Source organism: Sciurus carolinensis, chromosome 5 (genome assembly GCF_902686445.1).
Source record: "Sciurus carolinensis chromosome 5, mSciCar1.2, whole genome shotgun sequence".
In the NCBI taxonomy this organism is placed as follows: Eukaryota; Metazoa; Chordata; class Mammalia; order Rodentia; family Sciuridae; genus Sciurus; species Sciurus carolinensis.
In genome coordinates, this window is record NC_062217.1 from 46,662,631 (window position 1) to 46,684,756 (window position 22,126).

General features: G+C 40.3%; 1 protein-coding gene across 5 annotated transcripts in view; it reads right to left on the reverse strand.

The window, feature by feature from the left end:
• Dgkh (diacylglycerol kinase eta) overlaps positions 1–21,732 on the reverse strand; it is a 182,440-nt gene extending 160,708 nt beyond the window's left edge. For all 5 annotated transcript variants that reach the window (XR_007108745.1, XM_047552712.1, XM_047552710.1 and 2 more), the window contains exons 1-2: positions 21,531–21,732; positions 14,386–14,589 (exon numbers count right to left, since the gene is read on the reverse strand). Coding sequence is in view for 4 of the 5 variants with exons in the window: in XM_047552712.1 (XP_047408668.1) it covers positions 14,386–14,589; positions 21,531–21,590 (264 nt within the window). In the remaining variant the exon portion in view is untranslated. The remainder of the gene's footprint in view (positions 1–14,385; positions 14,590–21,530) is intronic.
• Between the last annotated feature and the right edge of the window lie 394 nt (positions 21,733–22,126).

The following is a 22,126-nucleotide window of genomic DNA, read 5'->3' on the forward strand; positions in this document are numbered from 1 at the left end:
AGTTGGTAGAGTGCTTGCCTAGCATGCATAAGGCCCTGGGTTCAATGCTTAGCACCACCACCACAAAAAAAAAAAAAAAAGATTAAATCTGCTATGGGATAGCAACTGTACTCCTTCAATATTGATATGATACATAGCATCTATGTGCTAATTATGTGCTCACCAATGTGCGAAACTGTCAGGAAATTGTTGTAGCACCACTCTGCCGCACCCCAAAGCCTCTCTGACTTTTTTGCTGGCTAGTCAGTCCCCTCTCACTCTAGCCATCCTTAGCCTCCCAATGTTACAGGAATTTGTCAAGTGTGTCAGAAGACCTCAGAACCTTTCCATTTGTATTCTTTCTGCTTGCTCTGCCTCTTTGTCTAGATATACTCATGGCACTCTCTTCAAATCAATAGGTCCAAATACACTCTCTTCAAATCAGTAAGTCCAAATACACTGTACTAACAGTGGTTCTCCAAGTGTCCCCAATAATTTATGAGTGGTCCATAAGGTTAATACTATTTTCATAATAATCCTAAAATGTACATCCCTTTTAATATTCTGGAATGTGCTTGAGAAACTCTACAAACATATTTTCTAAAACATGGTTGTAGAATGATTTCATCATTTTTTGTACAAGCATCACCAAAATACTCCAGATTTCCCTTTCCATAATAGCTAAGAACATACCACTCAACCCTCTCTTTTCAGTTGTACCTGAAAAAATAAACAAAACAGCAGATAACCTGAGATTCTACAACACTTAAAAACTATTCCAGCCAAGATCCAGTTTAATGGAAGAATTGTTTAAAGTACATGACGTTTATTCAAACTTCAAAAATAATTTGGATTTTATGTTGCCTGGAGTTAGCCATAACTACAAATGCATTACTTAAATCCCCCACGGAATTGCTGTCACAAAACTCAAGTTTGGATTACGAATGGACCTTATGAGAAAGGATGTATAAGGATGCCTTCTGAGTTTGTTATGAGGTAGGTGATAGGAGCAGACACTTCATCCCTTAGCACCACTAAGTGAAAGTCCAATAGAACACATTTCTTGTCCTGCCAAAAAAAAGCTGAAAAGCTTTCTTTCCCATTAAAATCTAGAGGGCATTTTTGCCACTAACAGTATATTTCTGAAAGTGTTCTTGTTGCTTTGGCTGCCAAGAAGCTTGTGACCAAATTTATAATTCATCTTTAACCGAACATGACTCCTGCTAAATATTAACCTACTAATCTTCTTCTTGGTCACTTAGCCCTCTCTATTCATATTTTACCAAAGCTTGCTACACAGTAAGGAATGTGAGAAAATAAGAGTATATAAAAAGAAGTCAGACAGAAATTGGGAAATAGGGACATTTCAAGCGGACAAAACAACATATGCAAATAGTTGGAGATGTGAAAATACCTGCCTTATGTTGGAAGCAGAAAAGAGCTTGGAATGACTGGGCAGAGGGTAACAGTGGCAGAAAAAATATCTATAATGTCATGGCATTGAATCTGCCTGAGGTGTCTGTAAGCCCAGTATCTGTACAGTTCATGATACTCATTGGGACCTCTGTTCAAGTACCACCTTATTAAGAAAGTCCACCCTGGATGAATTCAAGCAAAATATTCTACACTTACACACACACACACACATACCACTCCATTGCTCTCTCTTTACCTTGTTTACTTTCTTTCAATATGCTTATGAACACCTACTCTACATGTTATGTAAATTTGTCTTTCCCTGCAGTTATTAACTTTTCCCTTAATAGAATATAAGTTCTACAACAGAAATTTTTGTTATTTTGCCAGCCCAGCACCTAGAATAAATGTTAGCCAGTGTATATTAGTTAAATGAATAGTAAGATGTTTTAGCACTAAATTGAAAAGGACCTATTAAACCATGCTAAGAAATTTAGACTTTATCCCACTAATAACAGACAATGTCTAAGAGCTTAAACAATGTATTATGCATCATACTTCTCTTTTATAACGATAACTCTGGCAATAGAGTAGAAAATACACCAGAAAGGAAACCCATGACAAAATGGGGAGAATATTTGTACTCTTCATAGTTTATCACAAGGATTAAATGATAATGAATGAAAATAGAGAATGGATTAAATGTGGTGACTACTGAGCTCCATGAAGGCAGGAACTGTGTTTTGGACACTCTTATGTCCCTAACACCCACACTCTGCCATAGCAGGCACTGAATGTGTATTTGTTGAAAGTAAATGAATTAATGAAGATGATTAACCAAACAGAGGTTAATCCCAGGGCAACCTCTTCTACAGGATAAAAAAAGAGTGGAGATAAATTTGACCAGGGATGGGGAAACTATGTTCAAATCTGTTCAGTTTGAGGATCTTGAGGTGGAGCTAGTGGTGAGACCCACTATAGGGGATATCTAGTAGGTAAAGGAAACAGAGAACCAGAGCTCTACAGAAGTATATGCTAGAGGCAGAATGATGGGGTTGAAATCAAATCCTAACCTAGCTGAACAGTTCAACTAAGGAAGATGCAAACAGAACTAAAATACCACTCCTGATAAACAAAAACACTTTAATAGGAAAAGGCATCACGAGAGAGATTGAGAACCAGTAAAAAGGGTAGTAAGATAGAGATCTTTAAATTTTGAAAGCAGAAGATGTGAGAAGAGAATGGTCAACAGCATTTAAATTTGGCAACAAATACAGCTAAGTGAAACTAAGGCAAGACCATTGGATTTCAGCAATTCAATTAAGGGACTTTGCAAGAGAAGTTTCATGAAGTAGTGGGTGGGCCAATGCTAGATGGCAGTGGGCTGAGAGGTAAACAGGAGTTGAGGAAGGGGAGACAAGATCCAAAGATCAATACAAGATATAGTGGATCTGGCCAATAGCCCCAAAATCTGACCAGGCCAGTTACTTCAACTACCATATCCAAGTGGTTGTTCCTATTATACATTCACCAGGCATGGTGGCTCAGCTACTACTGGGAAGGCTGAGGAAGGATGGCAACTTAGAGGCCATCCTAGGCAACTTAGTGTCATAAAATAAAAGGGGTCAAGGATATAGCTCAATGGAGATGCTTGCCTAGCATGCATGAAGCCTTGGATTCCATTTCAACTGAAAAATAAAATCATAAAGTATGTTTTCATAAGATTCTTGTAATATACATTACTCCAGAAAGAAGGGTGACCCTAGGTAAACTAATCAAGTGGAGCACAGCTATCTTCACTGCTCCTACAGTATAGATTGTTTTTATATCCCACAGGTCTTTCACAGTAGAAAATACTTTCTTTTCAATTATGAAATGACCTGTAAAAAATATGATAGTTTTATCAAGTCTTTCATATAGTCAAAAAAGAATAGTGGTCAATGTATTCTACTGATTAAATTATTCCAAAGGCATGTGTATCAAGAGTCATTGAGTTATCAAGATTTTATGCCAGTTTTTAAAAATAATTATGAGTACAGAAGATACTGTATTTCTTTAGTCATCATTACTACCCTAAACAATATGAATCACTCTATCTACCACTTTGCAAATAAGAAATTCACAATCCAGAGAAATGAAGAGTCTAGGTTTGAGTATGCTAGCTGCTAGAGCAAACAAAAGTCAAAATCCACTGTGGCTAGTGGAAGTGGGACAGAAAAATACACAGGCCTCTGCTCCATTAAGTCATTCAGGAATTCAGGATCCTCCCACAAGATAACCTATATCTAGCTGGCAGATGAGGGAAGAAATAGTGTACATTATCTCCCAAAGAGCTTTAGGGTCCAAGTGAGACATCATTCTCATCTGTATTGTATTAGCCAGAAACTTAATCACATAACTCACCAATCTGCAAGGGAGAAATAAAGTCTAATGGTGAGTCTCAAAGAATAAGAGAAACAGATGTGGATGGATGGGCACAGCATCCTTTGTCACAATAAGTAACATGTTCAAGGTCACAACAATACATGAAAGAGCTAAGAAGCAAACACAGCACTATCTAATTGTTCTGAGGAACCTTGCTATTCTGTGCAGCTGCTCATTTCATTTCACTAAATCCCCAATTTTAGCATTTCTCCAAATGACAATGACAACAGATGGTTTATATTCTAAGGGTTCAATCAGTATTACCATAGAATAGAATAGTATTGTAGGTATATAAATGCATGTTTTTTCATTGACCTTTTATTTTCTGCCCTACAATTTACTTTTACAAATCAATAGTTTTGGTTTCCTGAGATGCATGTATATAGACATAAAATTCGGGGAGCCTTCCAAAACCCAACCAAGTTAGGGATGCATGGAAGTCTGACTATGAACTCTTTTCCATAGTATCTTACTTTTGACCCATTCCAGCTTTCCTCATAGTACTCTTTGGCCCCACTGATCTCTTCCTTGTGGCTCTGGTCTCTTGTCTTTGCAAGCACTGTTTCTTCTTAGACTATTCTTCCCACAGAGGACCACGTAGCTCATTCCCTCAAAATTTGTGGCTCAAATATTACCTTCTCCTTTGCAATCCCTTCTCACTCCACCCCCGCTAGCATCCAAGCTTTGTTTTCTTGTATAGCACTTCTCACCTTCTCATATGCCACACATTTTACGTATTTATGAGTTCATAAATTTTCCCTGCATTAAAATGTGAGTTCCAGGAGGGCAGAGGTCTTGTTTATTTTGCTTACTGTTCTATCCCTGGCACCCATAGCAGTGCTAGAAACACTATAAATATATTTTTGAATGCATGATTTGAGGGGACGCAAAGGAGCAAAAGAAAAAAGAAAAAAGAAAAGCCCACATGGATAGATGCATACTACTGAAAGTGCTCTCACTCTGAAGCTGGATGCCTGGTTGTCCATTTCACCATGATGCTTCACAAACTGCAGAGACATCTATATTCTTAGGTATCTATCAAATATTATAATATACCATTTTAAAGTAATACCAGAGTTTGGGTGAATAATCCAACTCAAAATGGTATATCTGTTCAGGTATACATTCCTGCCTTTTTATTTTCTACATAAAATAGATGGCTAGTTGGGCATGGTGGCACATGCTTGTAATTCCAGCTACTGGTGAGGTGAAGGAAGAGGATCATCAAGTTCAAAGCCAGCCTGAACAACTGAGGGAGACCCTGTCTCAAAATAAAAAATAAAAATAAAAAGGGTTGGGGTATGGCTCAGGGGTAAAATTCCCCTGGGTTCAATCCCCGGGACCGCCGGTGGGCGGGGCGGAGAACAAAAAGTAAAAACTGGGCCAAAAAAATAGAGAAAGAAACTGTCATTTTCATTCCTCTGTCAGTTAAAAATAAATTTTACTCACATTTTTTCCTCAAATCTCTTAATAGGCCAAATGGAAAATTACTTTTAAAGCCATATCATCATATTCTAGTTTCTCTTCAGATCATATAAATCTTTCCCCTTTTTAAAAGATATATCATGACCTTTTAAAAATATTGTCTTACCTTATAGAAGTGAAACTAAGAGTTTTATCTGAAAACCCATCTGAATATTAGGTACCAAGAAGCATTTTCTTCTAAATTAGTTCTTCTGAGGATGTTTTTGACATGAGTCAAAGGTTTTTGTTCATTTTAATTAAAATGAATAAAAACTTCAGCTAAAATTTTTAATTCCAAAATTCTCATTTCAAATGCTTACGCTTAGGCTTGTCACTCAAAACACAGAATTCAGGGGCCAAAAGGCATTTTGAAACCTAAAACATGGATGAGAGATATGCTCACAGATTTAGCAAATTAAGAAACATAGGAACAGGAAGAAGGAGGAAGCAGAAGTAAGAGGAGAAGAGGAATTTCAGAGAGAAGAGAGAGAAAGGAGAAGGAGAAGTGGAGACCAGGTCAGGCTGCCTACACACAGGCTTGCATGCTGTGGATCTCAGTGGCACAGAGTGGTCCCAGCTACTGGGGAGGCTGAGGCAGGAGGACTACTTGAGCCCAGAAGTCCAGGGCCAACCTGGCCCACACAACAAGAGTCCATCTCTTTAAAAATATTTTTTAATTAAAAAAAAAAAAAACAGGAAATCTAAATAAATACATCAAACATTTTTAAAGACTTGATGATACCAAATTACATTCTGGTGGTTTGAAAAACTTCTGGTACTCAAATGGCTCGTGAGAAGGTTAGAGATTCCATTTACACACATGATAAAATTAATCATATTTCCTTGATGTAAAACAAGAGCCTAACGGACCTCCAAATACCCTTGTAACAAAAAGCAGGAGGGAGGGAATTAGTACTATCCATGTTCATTTTGGGAGAAAAAGCAACTATGTAAAAATGGAAGCAGTGAATTCTAAATTAAAGCTGTTATCAATAATAGCTGTTGGCCACATTAAGCCACTTCACCAAATCAAAATATAAATGTATTTCAAGTGATGAACCAGTCACAGAGTCTTCTCAATACCCAACAAAACCAAACAAATTTGTTAGGGGAAACTGCAATGTACTAACATGTTACAGTCTTTTCCAAAGGTCTATTCTTAGATGTCAAACAAACTCTCTTTAATTAAAACCTTTGCTTATAAACACACTTCCTGAGTAAGTAAAGCCTAACAAATTCAATAAGTGCAACCCTGTACCCTGGAAACAGAAAGAAGCCCTGGGTCCTTTATAACAGTGGTTCTATATAACCTTTCACCACTCCCATCACGCAGTAAACATGCAAGCTTAAACTAAGTGACAGCTTTCTAAATTTAGATACCCTCAAATAACGCATCTTAAGTCATATGTAAAGGTTTAGTAAATTATTTATCACGTCTCTTATCTGTAATAATGGGATATCATGTTTAACTTGTAATCAAAATGGAAAGAAAGCTGTTATACCATATATTACTGAACCGAGAGTCAGAGTTTCCAGTCTATATTTAGTTCACATTAAAATGGAAGCAAAGACGCAAACCAAGCTAAAAATAAAATGTTCTACAAAGATGAATTTTTAAAATGGATTGAAATCTAGCTTTATTTGGTTCCTTAAGTGCTGGTCGTATTTAGCAGCACCTTAACTCTGCAATGCTTTGCAAAGCCCACTATACCATTTTCCACCTTCTAGGACTGGTCAGTCAACTACAGTCCACAGACTTTATCCATGGACCACACCTACTAACCACCTGCTTTTATGTAGTCAACAAGTGATTTTTTGTTTAAAGAGATTCAGTAAAAAAGGAATAATATTTTGTAAAACCTGAAAATTATGTGAAATTCAAATGTCATTGTCCTTAAAAAAAAACTTAATTGGACCTCGGAATCAGACCAGAGACCTTGCATCTTATAGAAGAAAAAGTAGGTCCAGAGCTTCAACATGTCGGCTTAGGACCAGACTTCCTCAACAGGACTCCCATAGCACAAGAAATAAAAGCAAGAATCAACAACTGGGATAGATTCAAACTAAAAAGCTTTCTCTCAGCAAAGGAAACTATCAGCAATGCGAAGAAAGAGCCTACAGAGTGGGAGAAGATCTTTGCCAATCATACTTCAGATAGAGCACTAATCTCCAGAATCTATAAAGAACTCAAAAAACTCTACACCAAGAATGCAAATAATCCAATCCACAAATGGGCTAAGGAAATGAATAGACACTGCACAGAATAAGATCTACAAGCAATCAACAAACATATGGAAAAATGTTCAACATCTCTAGTAATAAAAGAAATGCAAATCAAAACCACCCTAAGATTCCATCTCACCCCAATTAGAATGGCGATTATCAAGAATACAAGCAACAACAGGTGTTGGCGAGGATGTGGGGAGAAAGGTACACTCATACATTGCTGGTGGGGCTGAAAATTAGTGCAGCCACTCTGGAAAGCCGTGTGGAGACTCCTTAGAAAACTCGGAATGAACCACCATTTGACCCAGCTATCCCACTCCTTGGCCTATACCCAAAGGACTTAAAATCAGCATATTACAGGGATACAGCCACATCAATGTTCATAGCTGCTCAGTTCACAATAGCCAGATTGTGGAACCAACCTAGATGTCCTTCAATTGATGAATGGATAAAGAAACTGTGGTATATATATATACAATGGAATATTACTCAGCCATAAAGAATGATAAAATTATGGCATTTGCAGGCACATGGATGAAATTGGAGAATATCATGCTAAGTGAGATAAGCCAATCTCAAAAAACCAAAGGACGAATGATATCACTAATAAGTGGATGATGACACATAATGGGGGGTGGGAGGGGTTAGTGTTAGGGTTAGAGTTAGGGTTAGGGAGGGGGGCAAGAATGGAGGAAGGAAGGACTGTATAGAGGGAAAAGAGGGGTGGGAGGGGTGGGGGGAAGGGAAAAAATAACAGAATTAATCAAACAGCATTACCCTATGTAAATTTATGATTATACAAATGGTATGCCTTTACACCACATACAAACAGAGAAACAACATGTATCCCATTTGTTTACAATAAAAAAAAAAGTCATTGTCCTTAAAAAAAAAAACTTAATTGGAACACAGTCACACATAAGTATTGTCCATAGTTGCTTTACACTACAATGGCAGTTAGGTATTTTTCTCTCTCTCTCTCTTTTTTTTTTTTAATTAAGGTCAAACCGACAAATAAAATCATATATATTTCTAGTGTATGAGATCATATTTTGATATATGTATACATTGTGAAATACTTAAATTAGGCTAATTAGCATATTTATTATCTCTCATACTTTTTTGTGGTGAGAACATTTGAGATCTCTTTTGGCAATTTTCAAGTATAGAATACATCATGAAGGATGGTAAGCATTCTGTAGTTACAATGGAACTCAGCCTATGGTCCAGAATAAGTTCCAGAACCCATTTGTCCTATCTAACTAATAATATACCCTTTGACCAACATCACTCCAACCCTCATTCAGCCCCCTGCCTGGTAACCATCATTCTCTGAGATGAGTAATTTTGACAAAGATCTCATGGCCTATAAAACTTAAAATATTTACTATGTGGTCCCTTCTAGACAGTTGGCCAACTTCTGCCACGGATAAACACTGATTATTATATGAGATATCTTCCTGTTTATCACTGTTCAACATGTAAAAATTCCTACTTACCACTCATTTTATATTCAGTTTCTGAACAATAAACCTGTCGATACCACTTTATTCTCATTTCTTAACACTTTCTGGCCATGTTTCTGTTTGTCATCCTATCTGGATCATCGCCCAATTAAAATGTTTCCATCCAGAACTACAGCTAAGAGTTTTAAATAATATTTTCCAATTTATTCTGTTTTGGTTCTAAACACTGGATATAAAGCACTGTGACCTACTAACACGCTGCCACCTACAGTATGAAAAACACTGAGCAAGTCTTCCCCAGTCTACTCTTCCTAGGGTAAATAGTGAAAAATAATGTTTTAATTACATAAATTACATCTCATAAAGCAGAGAAAATCATAAATCAGTATTTTAAAATTTTGCTTTACCATAAAAGTACAGAAGTTTATTTACACATCCTTCATGTTAAATTAAAACCAAGATACTAATTGAAGAATGTGAACATTATTCTTTTCCTACTAGATATAAAGAGATGTCTTAATTCACATACAACACTGTCACAAAGATCTGAATATCTTTACAGTGTTTAGTTCTGTTTTTCTTAAATTAAAAGACTCAATTATGGCCATCCAAAATTAACTGTAAAATGCTGGGCATGGAAGCCCATGCCTACAATCCCAGCACGTCTGGAGCCTGAGACAGGAGGACCACAAGTTCAAGGCCAGTCTTAGCAATTTAGCAAGACCCTATCTCAAAACAAAAAGCTTTTAAAAGGCCTAGGAATGTAGCTCAGTGGTAAAGTGTTCCTGAGTTCAATCCCCAATGATCCCCTCCAAAAATTAACCATAATAATACATATAAATTTTGAAAGAAATGAGAACACAATGAACATAATCAGGAAGTGTTTTTGACACACAAGTTTTATGACCTTAGCCAAGATGACTCAATGGCTGAAAAAGTCATTGACATAGTTCCCATTTGTTTATGATAGTTGAACAATCTAGCTTGAAAGCTGACTGAGGTTTCTCTGGCCATTCCTGCAAAAATGAAAGATTACAGTATTCATGAGCCAACAAAAAAGCAAGTAAAGCCTCCTTCACACTCCTGTTTAAAACCCAACTGGTGTGAGTTTGTGTTACTATTCTTACAAAGTGTCTCATTCTCAGTATATACCTGTGTTATTCTCTATGTTGCAGAGAATACAAAATCCACAAACTCAGGAATATTAGGGAAGGGTAAAGAGGAGGAAGTGATAAGAGTAGTGTCCTGCTCCTGCTGGGATTCCCACATCAGAACCATTTGCATTTTCTATAACTTTTTGTCTTGGGGAAATAAAGGCAGTCCTAAAATTACCTAGTGTTTAGCATATGTGTCTCCAGATGAAACTACATGAAATTCCACTCCACTGATACAAAGAAGAAAAACAGTGAAAAAGAAAGAGAAAAATAGTAAAGAGGACAACAAGACACACAAAAAAAACATGGAAAATGAAAAGGGGAATAAAAGTCTACAATGTGGGCATGTGATGAGGGCACTAAGACCTACATGACGATTTTATTGAGCCACACTGATTTTGAAATTATATTGGTCCTATTTAAAAAGTCAACATGTCCACTATCGAAAAGCTGAGATTAAAGTGTTATCCTGGAACATTCCTTATTCCCTTCCATACAGTACTGGTTAATTAAACAATGTGCCATGTTAGGTTGAACCATATGAAATTTCATATTTTTGGCCAATTCTGACCTGCTAAAAAAGCAATTTCACATAGCTCAATCTAATATAATGGAATGTATTTCCATCATGGAATATATTTCCGTCATTAGGAAATATAGCTATATAAATATAGCTAGGTTATCTATATATGAGGTATGTGTAAAAACCACTACAAAAATAATCTCCATATTATATCTCAAAGAAAACATGTTTATAAACATTCCCTTAGTATTTTGAAGATAAGGATATCCATATACACAATATATATTTTTTAAAATATATGTGTGTGTTTATTTATATATATATATATATATTTGCTGGGTGCAGTGCCATGTGCCTGTAATCCCAGAAGTTCAGGAGGCCGAAGTAGGAGGATTCCAAGTTCAAAGTCAACTTCAACAAAAATGAGGCACTAAGCAACTAAGTGAGACCCTGTCTCTAAGTAAAATACAAAATAGGGCTGGGACCGTGGTTCAGCGATCGAGTGTCCCTGAGTTCATTCCCTGGTAACCCCCACAAAAAAAACCATACACACACACACAATTTATATGTATACTTTTTACATATATATATACACATACATACCCACACTCTTGTATGTACATAGAAATTTTCTGGAAGCACACCAAGATAATGTCATCCCTAGGGCTGGGGTCAGCATAGGGATACAGAACTTGCCTAGCATTCACAAGGTCCTGAGTTCAATCCCCAACACCACCAAAGAAAAACAAAAACAAAACAAAACAAAAAAAAAGTGTTACCAATGACTTCCTTTGATGGGGGACCAGAGGGAAATTACTTTTTATTCAATACCTTTCCATCAACATGTAGTCTCTACTACTGTCTAAATATTTTAGCATATGCAATGATATATTACTTTTTCAGTTAAGAAAAAGTCTGAATATTTTTCAAACGTCACCAGTAACTTATGTCCTTTACTAACATTCAAATCATTTAAAATATTACGAAGAACACTTAAAATAAGGTAATTACTTAAGTTAGCAGTCTTTTTGCACCCTAAACCTAAACTGGCTACTAAACAGCTTTACAACCCTAAAGATACTAAAGGTTACTAAAATTACTATACCTGTGTTACTAATATTCATATACTGAAAACATTATATGTAAGTATGTAATATATACAGTCATTCAAGAAATATTTTTGCCCTCTATGTTCAATATACTCTTCTTTAAGCCCTGGGTTTATCTACCGATAAATGCTTGGTAAAGAAAGAGCATGTAAAAAAAAAATAATAATAAAAAAATAAAAATAAAAAAAAAAAGAAAGAGCATGTATATACAAGCACATACATAGATATGAATATAGTTACACATGTGTGTGCCAGGATTGAAGAAACCACTAGTAAACCTAACCTGTCAGACCTAGTGGTCTTTTGATGCATCTTCTGAATATATAAGCAGGAATTGCTAATGTTGTCATACACATGACAGGGTTTTAAGCTAGTCCTGGGGCCTCCTGTCCACCAGGTTCTCCCATTTTACACACATACGGAAGGATGGAGAGACTTTTTTTCTAAAGATTCTTCTCTTAATTCTTACCTGGATTAGAATTGAAGTCTGAGAACCAACAGTTAAGTTTTGCAATTCTCTTTCTATACATTCCCTCACCACCCTCACCTTCTTCCCTGAGAATCAGCATGTATGAAGAGAGATTATTGGGCTGGGCATGGAGGTACATGCCTGTAATCTTAATGACTTGTGAGGCTAAGGCAAGTCAGGCTAAGGCAGGACTGCACAAGGTCAGGCTCAGCAAGACCCAACCTCAAAAGAAAAAACACAAAGGGCTAGAGATACACTTCACTGTAGAGTGCAACTAAATTCAATTCCCAATAAAACACACACACACACACACACATACACACACACACAAGAGAAACAAGAAAGAAAAAGGTGTAATTCATGAAGATTATGGAATATATAAACATTCAGGATTGTGAGCTATAGAATGTGAGATTGAGGCTCACTGGTCTCAGCAATCTAAGGTCCTGATCTAAGGTGTTTACATATGAAAAGCTGATGAATTCATGTGAACCCTAACATACATGAGCAAGTGTAAATTGCAGAATTTCTCACATCCAGTCATCTGTTGAAATTCAAACATTTTATTCAAAGATCAATAATTATCTGTATTCATGGCAAAATGTGCTCAATATTTTTATTAGAAAGTCAAACAGAAAACCAAAATAAATATGCTTTTAACATTTACTTTTTGTCTTCTTAAACTAGCTTTCCCCAAACCATAGATAACATCAAAATTAAAGAGTATAATCTTAGCTATTACCACAAGTCCACTGACCTTAGGAAACCAATTCTCATGAAAATAGTTGCAGAATGACTTTTGGAATTTTTTTTTTTAATTTTTACTTTTTGTATTGGGGATTGAACTCGGGCATTTACCACTGAGCAACAATCCCAACCCTTTTTATTTTTTATTTTGAAACCAGGTTTCACTAAGTTGCTTAGGGCTTCACTAAGTTGCTAAGGCTAGCCTCGAACTTGTGATCCTCTGCCTCAAACCCCAGAATCGCTGGGATTACAAGCATGTGCCACTGCTCTCATGCTGCAATTTTATTTTTAAAGAGAGCACCCAAACCCAATAATTTTATGGTTCCCTTTTCAAATTCCTCATGAAAGTTCTCCACTTACAACATTGAAGATTTTTAAAGACGAACATTAAAATACATAAATAATCCTTTAATATTCATAATCACTTGTTTTGTGTTCATGATCAAATTAAGACAATTTAGGAACTTTACAGGCCAACAGTACAAGCCCCATAAACGATAACATAACATCCTAACCCCCATAATACAACATATATGTTTAAGTATGTAACATATATATACATGCAACTTCTTATCATTAAAAAGAACCTTGGGCAGGCCTGAGGCTGTGGCTCAGTGGTAGAGTTCTTGCCTCACATGTGTGAGGTACTGGGTTCAATTCTCAGCACCACACATAAATAAATGAATAAAATAAAGGTCCACCAATGACTAAAAAAATAAAAATAAAAAAACCCATGCATGTGTGGTCTCAACTCTGCACTTCAAGGGAGCTCGTGATCACGAAAACCAGCTTTCTGCCCTGCTCGAGGGTTGAGGGCTTGAACAAGAAGCACTATTAACCACTGGCAGAGGCTCATGGCTTCTGCTTACCAGACAGCCACAGGAGACAGACAGGCTGCCAGGTGTCACCTCCCATCAACCCTCCCAGATTGGGCCAAGAGAGGGGTAGTCTGCGGCCCACTGGAAGGAAATTGGCGGGCGCACCGCAGCTCTGGCTGCTTGGCCTACACACGCGCAGCGCACACGCTACCGAACTATGGCACCGCAAGGAGGCAAAAAATAAAACATTTAAGTTCCCTAGCTGGGAACTTGAAACTGCTTTTCAGCTTTTCCCACGCTCCCGCCAAGCCGCTGGTCCAGGGTTCCTCCGCCCCTGCCTGACAAGGACTGAGGAGCCCACCCTCGAAGACCGGGAATCCCAGCTTGGACTGTGTGGTGGTCGGTCCGCTCCCTGGCCCCGCCCCACAGTCCAGGCCCCGCCCTATGTCCCGCCCCCTCCTTTCCCCCTGTTCCTGGGATCACAGGCCCCCCCCCCCTCCCAGCTCCCTGCGCCCTGGCGCTCTCTCTCCACCTCCCGGTTCCCCTGCCTCCCACTCTCCACACTCCCGCAGCCCTCCTACCCGCCTCACCTTGGTCCGGATCTGCCCCGAGGTGGACACTTTGCGGATCAGTTTCTGGGGTCCCTCTTGCTCTGCTTCGCTGTCAGATGAATCTTCTCCCGGCCCCGCCGAAGCAGCGGCGGGGGTGACCACAGTGCCGGCCCCGGCAGCCGCTCCTCCCGCGGCGCCCGGAGGGTGGTGCTGGCCGCTGGCCCCGGCCATCCTCTCCGACTCCTGCAGGGAGATAGCACCGCCCGGCGGGGGCGGCGGATATCAGAGGGTGGGCTCTGCCCTGGCAGGGCCCGGAACCCTGAGCCCAGCTGCTGCCGCCATCTTCAGTTACCCCAGCCGCCCCCGTGGGGAAAGGGTCACCGGGAACCAGATGCCCCGCAGTCAGGGACCTGACAAGCTCTTCTGCCCCATTCCCGCCAGAACCTCTTTGCGATGGAGCACTGTAGATGCAGACCTCTTCTCGACTGAGACTTCTGTGCACCCAATATCAGAATAAGACCAGCGCAGGTTGAGAGGACAGGATGACAAAGGGATAAGGCAAACACCCTCCTACTCCTTCTAGGATCTGGGGTCCTCAGGAAGGACGAGAGGGACGGGGAGGCAGGAAACCTGTAGTAGTCAATCCCGCCACAGGTCAGGCAGGGGCGATGCTTTCTCCCTTGGTTACGGGCAGCAAGGGCAAGAATGTCCCCTGACGAGGAAAGGGACTTGTATCTACCTCCCAACTCCCTAGAGAGCACCCCACCACCTCCTGGACACCGAATCTCTGCAGACACCTGGGCATGGTTCCAGCAGAATAAAAGTCCCCTTTCCCCCATGTTTGCCTCCAACCTCACTCCAAGGACCATACCTCTCCGCCTCTGCCTGGGAGTTTGAGTCCTTAGAACTCTCTCCACCGCGGTGTTTAGTTTTTGTCCCATCCCCACCCCCACCCGGCACACACGGAAGAGAAGGGCACTTTCCGGGAGGTTTAGCTATGCTCTGAGAACTTTTCGTTCAGAAAGACCGATCCCCTTTGGTAACAGGAAACTGGAAAGGGCGTAGAAAGAGCGCAGAAACAAGAGAGGACATGCAGCCCAAGACGACAGAGTGCTAAACAAATGTATTAATTGAAGTGCTAACAGAGACAGCCTGGAAGAAAACAACGCATTGAAGCTATGTGAAACCCAGTCCCGAACACCGGGGAAAAAAAGTAAAAAAGAAAAAAGGAAAAAAACCACACACACTGGGAAGTCCTGGGAGAGCCACTCCCTAACTAGGACTAGAGCGGGAGGAAATGGAATCAACATGCTGTAGTCACCCTCGTCCCTTGCGAGCTGGTTGTGTGGGCACTTGAGAACAGCAGCCTCACTGCAGGTAGTGCATCCTCAACGTCAAAGGTCCCTTACAGGTCTGGCACAGCTTGAAGAGAAGATACCAAAATAATAGACTGTTCTTGTTAGCAGTCATAGAGAACTCCAAACTGTTGATGGCTATATTTTTAAATAGGGTAAAAAGTTCCTGCCAGACCTTAGAGTCTCTCCACCCTGGATAAAGCATTCGGTCTCTGATATGTCCTTGCCCTCTGTACATATTCCTATTTAATTTTACTTATTTATTTATTTATTGGTTGACTTGACCTTTAAGCTTCCTCCAAACTAAGATTCTGGGTTTTTTTTCCTCCTAGTGGCAATCCTACTCTCAATAATAATCCGATTTCTGTGTTAGGGCTGACAGTTCTAACAGGTTTTAAGAAAGAGTACGCAAATCCCAATACCATAGATTAAATTCATTAAAATGTAAAATGTGCTGACTAGTTTATATCCTCCAAGACAAGGAGGCTGCTGCCATATAATGCTAACACAGAGATGACTTCTCTAGCTTTAGTTATCTGCTTAGGAAAAGAAGGAGCCCAGCAAAATGAACTTGAAGAGTTCTTCTGGCCCTATAAAGATGTAATTTTATATCTGGATACACATATTGCTGGGAATTCTTTAAGAGAAAAATAATCAAAAAATGGCCTTTATCCCCATCTGGCATTCAGTTACTGACAAATCTATGACTTAGCAATGTAGTAAAAGACATCCAGTAAAGGGTCTTTTGAAAGAATAAATTTATTTCAGTCCTCTTTTAATGTAAAACTACTGAGGTATAAAAGCACAAACTGGGACCAAAGTCAAAACCAAGTTATTACTATTCAAATGTTCTATTCACTTTATCATACTAAATAACAAAAATAAGTTTGTCCATTATCATATACTTCGATTCACACATTATGCTTTCAAGTTTCAGATAGCAACATTTTCCAGAATTCAGGCAAGGGGTGATAAAATGAAAAGTATTGTCTAATGCCCATGCCTACTGTGTGATCCAGAAAAGAATAGTACGAATTACATTACTTTTTTTGGGGGGGGCAGGGAATGAACTCAGGGGCACTTAACCACTGAGTCACATCCCCAGCCTTTATTTGTATTTTGTTTAGAGACAGTTGCTTAGGGTCTCACTAAGTTGCTGAGGCTGGCTTTGGAACTCTTGAGTCTCCTACCTCAGTCTCCCAAACCACTGGGATTATAGGCTGGAGCCACCATGCCTGTTTGGATCCCATTTCTTACTCTTTGAATCAAACACTGATTGCTTAGAGATACTTAAAACAGGTTCGCATTCAGGAACTGGGCAATTAATACCTCAAAGTGAATGTATTCCTTATTTATAAAGATTTGACCTCAGAGTCAGCTCTACAATTTCTCTAGCACCCTGAAAATTCGGGATGGGCGCAGTGGCCCCACACCTGTAATCCCAGCAGCTCAGGAGGCTGAGGCAGGAGGATCACAATTTCAAAGCCAGTTTAAGCAACTTAGCAAGGCCCTGAGCAACTCAGGGAGACCCTGTTTCTAAAAGGGCCGGATGTGACCAAGTGATTAAGCGCCAATGGATTTGATCCCTGATACCAAGAAATGAAAAAACACTCCGCATGAAAATATGGTATAGGCAAATGAAGAAATGCTACCTCACTTCCCAAGAAAGGGAGCTCATCAAAATCCTTTTCAACCATTTTGAGAGACTTTCAAGGAATCTCTAATTTAAGGTACCTTTATTATTGTTAGTTTGAGATCTCTGAGGTTTCCTGCACTATTAAAAATACATATTCTGAAGATGCATAAATAAAGCCAAATGTCATGCTCCTCCCACTTTATGAATATTAACATATAACTATCTACAGATATATTTTGAATTATATTCTTATCAATCACTACTCATAACAAAACAGGACTAATACCATTAACAATTTTTAAATTCTATATATTCTGTGGTTTTACATTAAACATGATAGCATGAGCAGGCAGAATGCTACAATGCTAAAGACAACTATGCACTTTTAAAAATTCACATTCTAGGACTCCTGTTCCTGATCAGTAAGAAACACTGTAAGCAAGGAACATTGCCACTTGACCAAGTACATGCCTAGAAAACTGTTTTCACTAAAACTTTAGAACAATTGCCATGATACACTCTTTCTTACATATTCACAATTTAACATTCGAAACTTCATCTTATTAAATTTTCCTTAGTTATCTGAAGGAAAAAGATTTGAGATCAATTGTGGTATCAATTGCACATACATGTGTACCTAAGACAAAAATCTTTCATCATCTAAATGTGATGCAGAACTATATTTATTACCTCTGATTTATATTCTCATACTTTTCCTTTGAAACTCTTCCCTTCCTAATTTTCCATAAATTTGGATAGTTTTATAAGAGGTTAATGATATTAAATCATTTGGAAATAAAAACAAAATGAGTAGGTAAAATGTACTCTAATGCCCCTCCACTAAGAACTACTTTGTAATTACTCCTACATTTTGTAAGTTTTAGCTAGAATTCTACTTATCCCCTCCCCCAAGATATTACTGAGTAAGAACTGTTTGGCTAAACATCTTCCTGACAACCCATACCTACCACCAAAACACTTTTTAATTGATTATAAATTTAGGTAATGCCTCTGTTTCCACTGAGACCTGATAACATTCAAAAGCTACATTGAAGAAAATACATAGAAACTTAAATGCTAACATTTATTGTCTTTAGGCCCAAAGCCCTAACCAGAGTAGAGGGACTAATAGCTAATTTAAATGCTCCCATTTAAAGAACTTCATTTCACCCCCAAAACAAAAGAATGCAGCAACTCCCAGCAACTGTTTGTTAGCTGCAGACATGGGTGCATTTTTGACAATATGCACTACTCTCTGGGTTGGGATATTACTCAGTGGTAGAGCCCTTGTCTAGCAAGTTCAAGGCCTGGGTTTGATCCCCAACACTGTAAAAAAGAAACAAAAGAAAAGAAATACTGTTTCCCTTACAATTAGCCAGCATCCATTCCTGTGAATTCATTCACTCTTCTGCCTTTAGTGTAGACTCATACTATCACATTTTAGATTACATCAAAAAAGAATGAGAATACTGCTCTCGTGTATGCTATTATATGCCATAAGGGATAATGCAACAGGATAAGTGTAACATTAATATCATTTATTTACTACTGGATATTCTTTTTAATAAATGTAAATGAGCAACTTTTATGGTAAAGCATAAAGCTGCTTATATTTGAATTTTAAAAGATTTTTAAATAACTTAGAAATGGGGTTCAAGTGAAAATAGGTATTCTTAACTGAGGTCTTTGAAGGTTCACAGATTGGTTTTCATAAAATCTGATTCCCTTGAAATTGTGTTTAAAATGTGTGTAAGAAGGTGGTTCCATAAGATTATATCCGCTAGTGATGTTATAACTATCTTAATTTGTATAAGTACACTCAACCATGTTTGCCCAATGACAAAACCGCCAAGGCATTTCTCAGAATTTGTTCTACTGTTAGGCAAATGACCACGACAGTATGTCATAAAGGTGCATTTTTGAAGAAGAAAGTCCGTTGCTTTGATCAGATTCTTAAAGAGGTCACTGATCCAAAGGTCAAGAACCCAATTTTGATGGATTTGTGTTCCTTCAAAACATTTAGATTAAGCTGATGTCTCCCTCAACTTTTGCTCCATGAGCCTGAACTATTTAACATTTAAACACCTTTTCCCCTAACACATCCCCATTTTTCTTGTATATGCCCCTTTTGAGTAATTTGGATAACTTGTTTTTATTTTTTTCAAAGAATTTAAATGAGAATTTCCTTTATTAGTTCTAAAATAGACTTTGTGTTCATTACACGTATGACCACAGCATTTCAAACTCATCAGAAATATTTTATACCACATATCTGAGCTCTTCGAGCATGTTTTTTGGACTCTGAATGGAAACCATTAACATATATGGAACAAAACATTCTGTTGAATTAAGAATGAAAGCTTTCTAAGGACAATGATTTGTGTCTGTTTTATTAAATTCTATCTAACAGTTCTAGATAAATGTGCTGGACAAAAACATTTGCTGAGCAAATATAAAGGCCTTACACATTTAAAGAAAATGAGCCTAATTTTTAAAATCGAGTTCTACATTCTAGATAGTGTCACAGTTCACACACACATTTTTGTCAGGGATCTAGTTTTAAAGGTTCCGGTGGTGAAACTGGTACTGAATATTTTCTGCAGAAAATAAATGAGTGGTTTTTGTTCTTGTCACTTCTGAGAAGTAAAGAAGCTGGGTGAGGTGGCAAGTGTCTGTGAATTCCAACAATTTGGGAAGCTGAGGCAGGAGGATCCTAAATTCAAGACCAGACTGAGCAATATAGCCAGTCCCCCTCTCAAAATGAAAAATAAACAGAGCTGGGGATATTGCTCAGTAGCAGAGCACCCCTGGGTTCAATCCCCAGTACCACAAAGAAACACTACATATGACCAGGTGTTTCCCATTGTGATTGGTGTTGGCTTAAAGTATCCAGGTTCTGAAAGAACTTCAAATATTCAAGTTTAGGAGTAAACTGGGACTTAATTCTCAATGATCTTTAATTTAAACGTCAAAATTGAATTGTATTTTTAATTTCAAGAATAACTTACTCCCCAGTGATAACCACAATAGAAGAAATATGAGCAGATGGACGACCTAACAACATGTTCAAATTCACAAAAGCAAAAACAGCTGCAGATGCAGATGGATCAGAGTCCAAGGACACTTTTGAAAGGTCAGGAAACAAGAGGCAGAGAAACGTACCCTGGGCAAGGGAGCTGAAGTGTACATATTAGAAAAGAAAAAGGAGAACCAACCCTGGCACCTGACCTAGAAGCTCTGGGCCGGCCCGACCAAACTCGCGGCGTCCCTGGGAAAACAGAATCTGAACTTATAGTCCGCAACACTGGTGAGAACAGAAATTTCGAACGAGGCTTTTCTGACCAGTTCAGAATTTTAACCAAGACGGAGTAGCAAATATCCAGGCAGGGCGTGGAGAGTCAAAATTCGATGCCAGGGGAAAAGTAGCCCACAACGGATTATTGAGGTCTGAGTGGCACTGGGATTCCTGGGTAGAATCCCTGGAGGGATGCGAGACGGTTCTGAGTTGTAAAATATAAGTCGAAGGGGTTTGGGGGAATAAATTCAAAGACTCTTGGTCTTCTTTTCCTTATCCTCGCACACACAAGACACATGTACACACTACTCTCGGCCCCTAAAATTACTCAACCTCCGAGTTGCGTGTGCAGCGAAATCCCAGGCGAAAGCGAAGTTAGCTTCTGGCTTCATCCCGGGCAAAACCCCCTGACCCCTCCAAAAGCCTGTGGCTGTAGCGGCCGACAGGAGGCGGAGGCGTGGTTCTGGGCTTCTAGCAGCGATCTGCCTCCCCAGCGGCGGTCCTTAGAAACCTGTGCGCCCAGGTGATTGCGAGGAAGCAGTCTCAAGAGGTAAGACCCATCTCGTCCCAGCCCCACATGCTGACCGCACAGCCTTCCTTTCTCCTCTCCCTCTGCCTACAATCCACGCTCGAAAATCAAGGAAAAGTTGAAAAGTCGATGAAGCACGGAAGCGGTCCTCTAAGGACCGTCACCAGTGGGTCCCCAACGGCCCCTTCGGGAAAGCCTCAGCCGACCGGACAAAGGCGCTCCGGGAGGCGCGCGGGCGGCGGAGGAAGCGCTGCCCCGGCTGGGAAGCAGCTGGGGACCTCATCCCTGGCCATTTCCTGAACGGAACCCGGCCTGGGCGGGGGGGACAGAGAAGAAGCGGGAGGGGGTGGGCGCGGGCGCGGTACCCACCGGTTCCTCCCAGGTCGGGCTGCGGGCGCCACTCGCGGGGCGCACGTGCTGCGGCTCCATCGCGCTGGCCCGCGGCTGGCCGCCCGGGCGCGCGGACCCCGGCCCCCACCGCCGCTGCCGCCGCCGGGGCCGCTGGATGCAATTCCCTCGTCGCGGTCCCTCTCGGCCGCAGCCGCCGCCGCCCCGGCTCCCGCCCGGGGGCAGCTACCGGCCCTCCCGCCGTCTCTGGCTTCCGCCGCGCCGCGCTCTCCCGCCCCCGCGCCGGTCCGTTCCTCCTCCGCCGCCGCCTCCTCTTTCTCTTCTTCGGTCCCGCTCCCTTGCGCGGCTCGCAGTGGTCCGCTCCCGGCTGCTGCTGCCGCCGCCGCCTCCCACGGCCGCAGAATCCGCCCCTCGCTCCTTCCTCCGCCCCCGGCTCCCTCCCCTTTTCCTCCCCGCTTCCCGCCCCTCCCCCCGCAGCCCCCTCCTCCCGGCGGGCGGCCCGGGACGCACGTGACCCCCTGTCGGGCCTTATAAGGCACGGAACCGAAAGCGGCCAGCGGGTGGTCACGGGCACCAAGCGGCCGCGCTGAAAGGAGCGGCCTCCCCGGGGGCCGGGC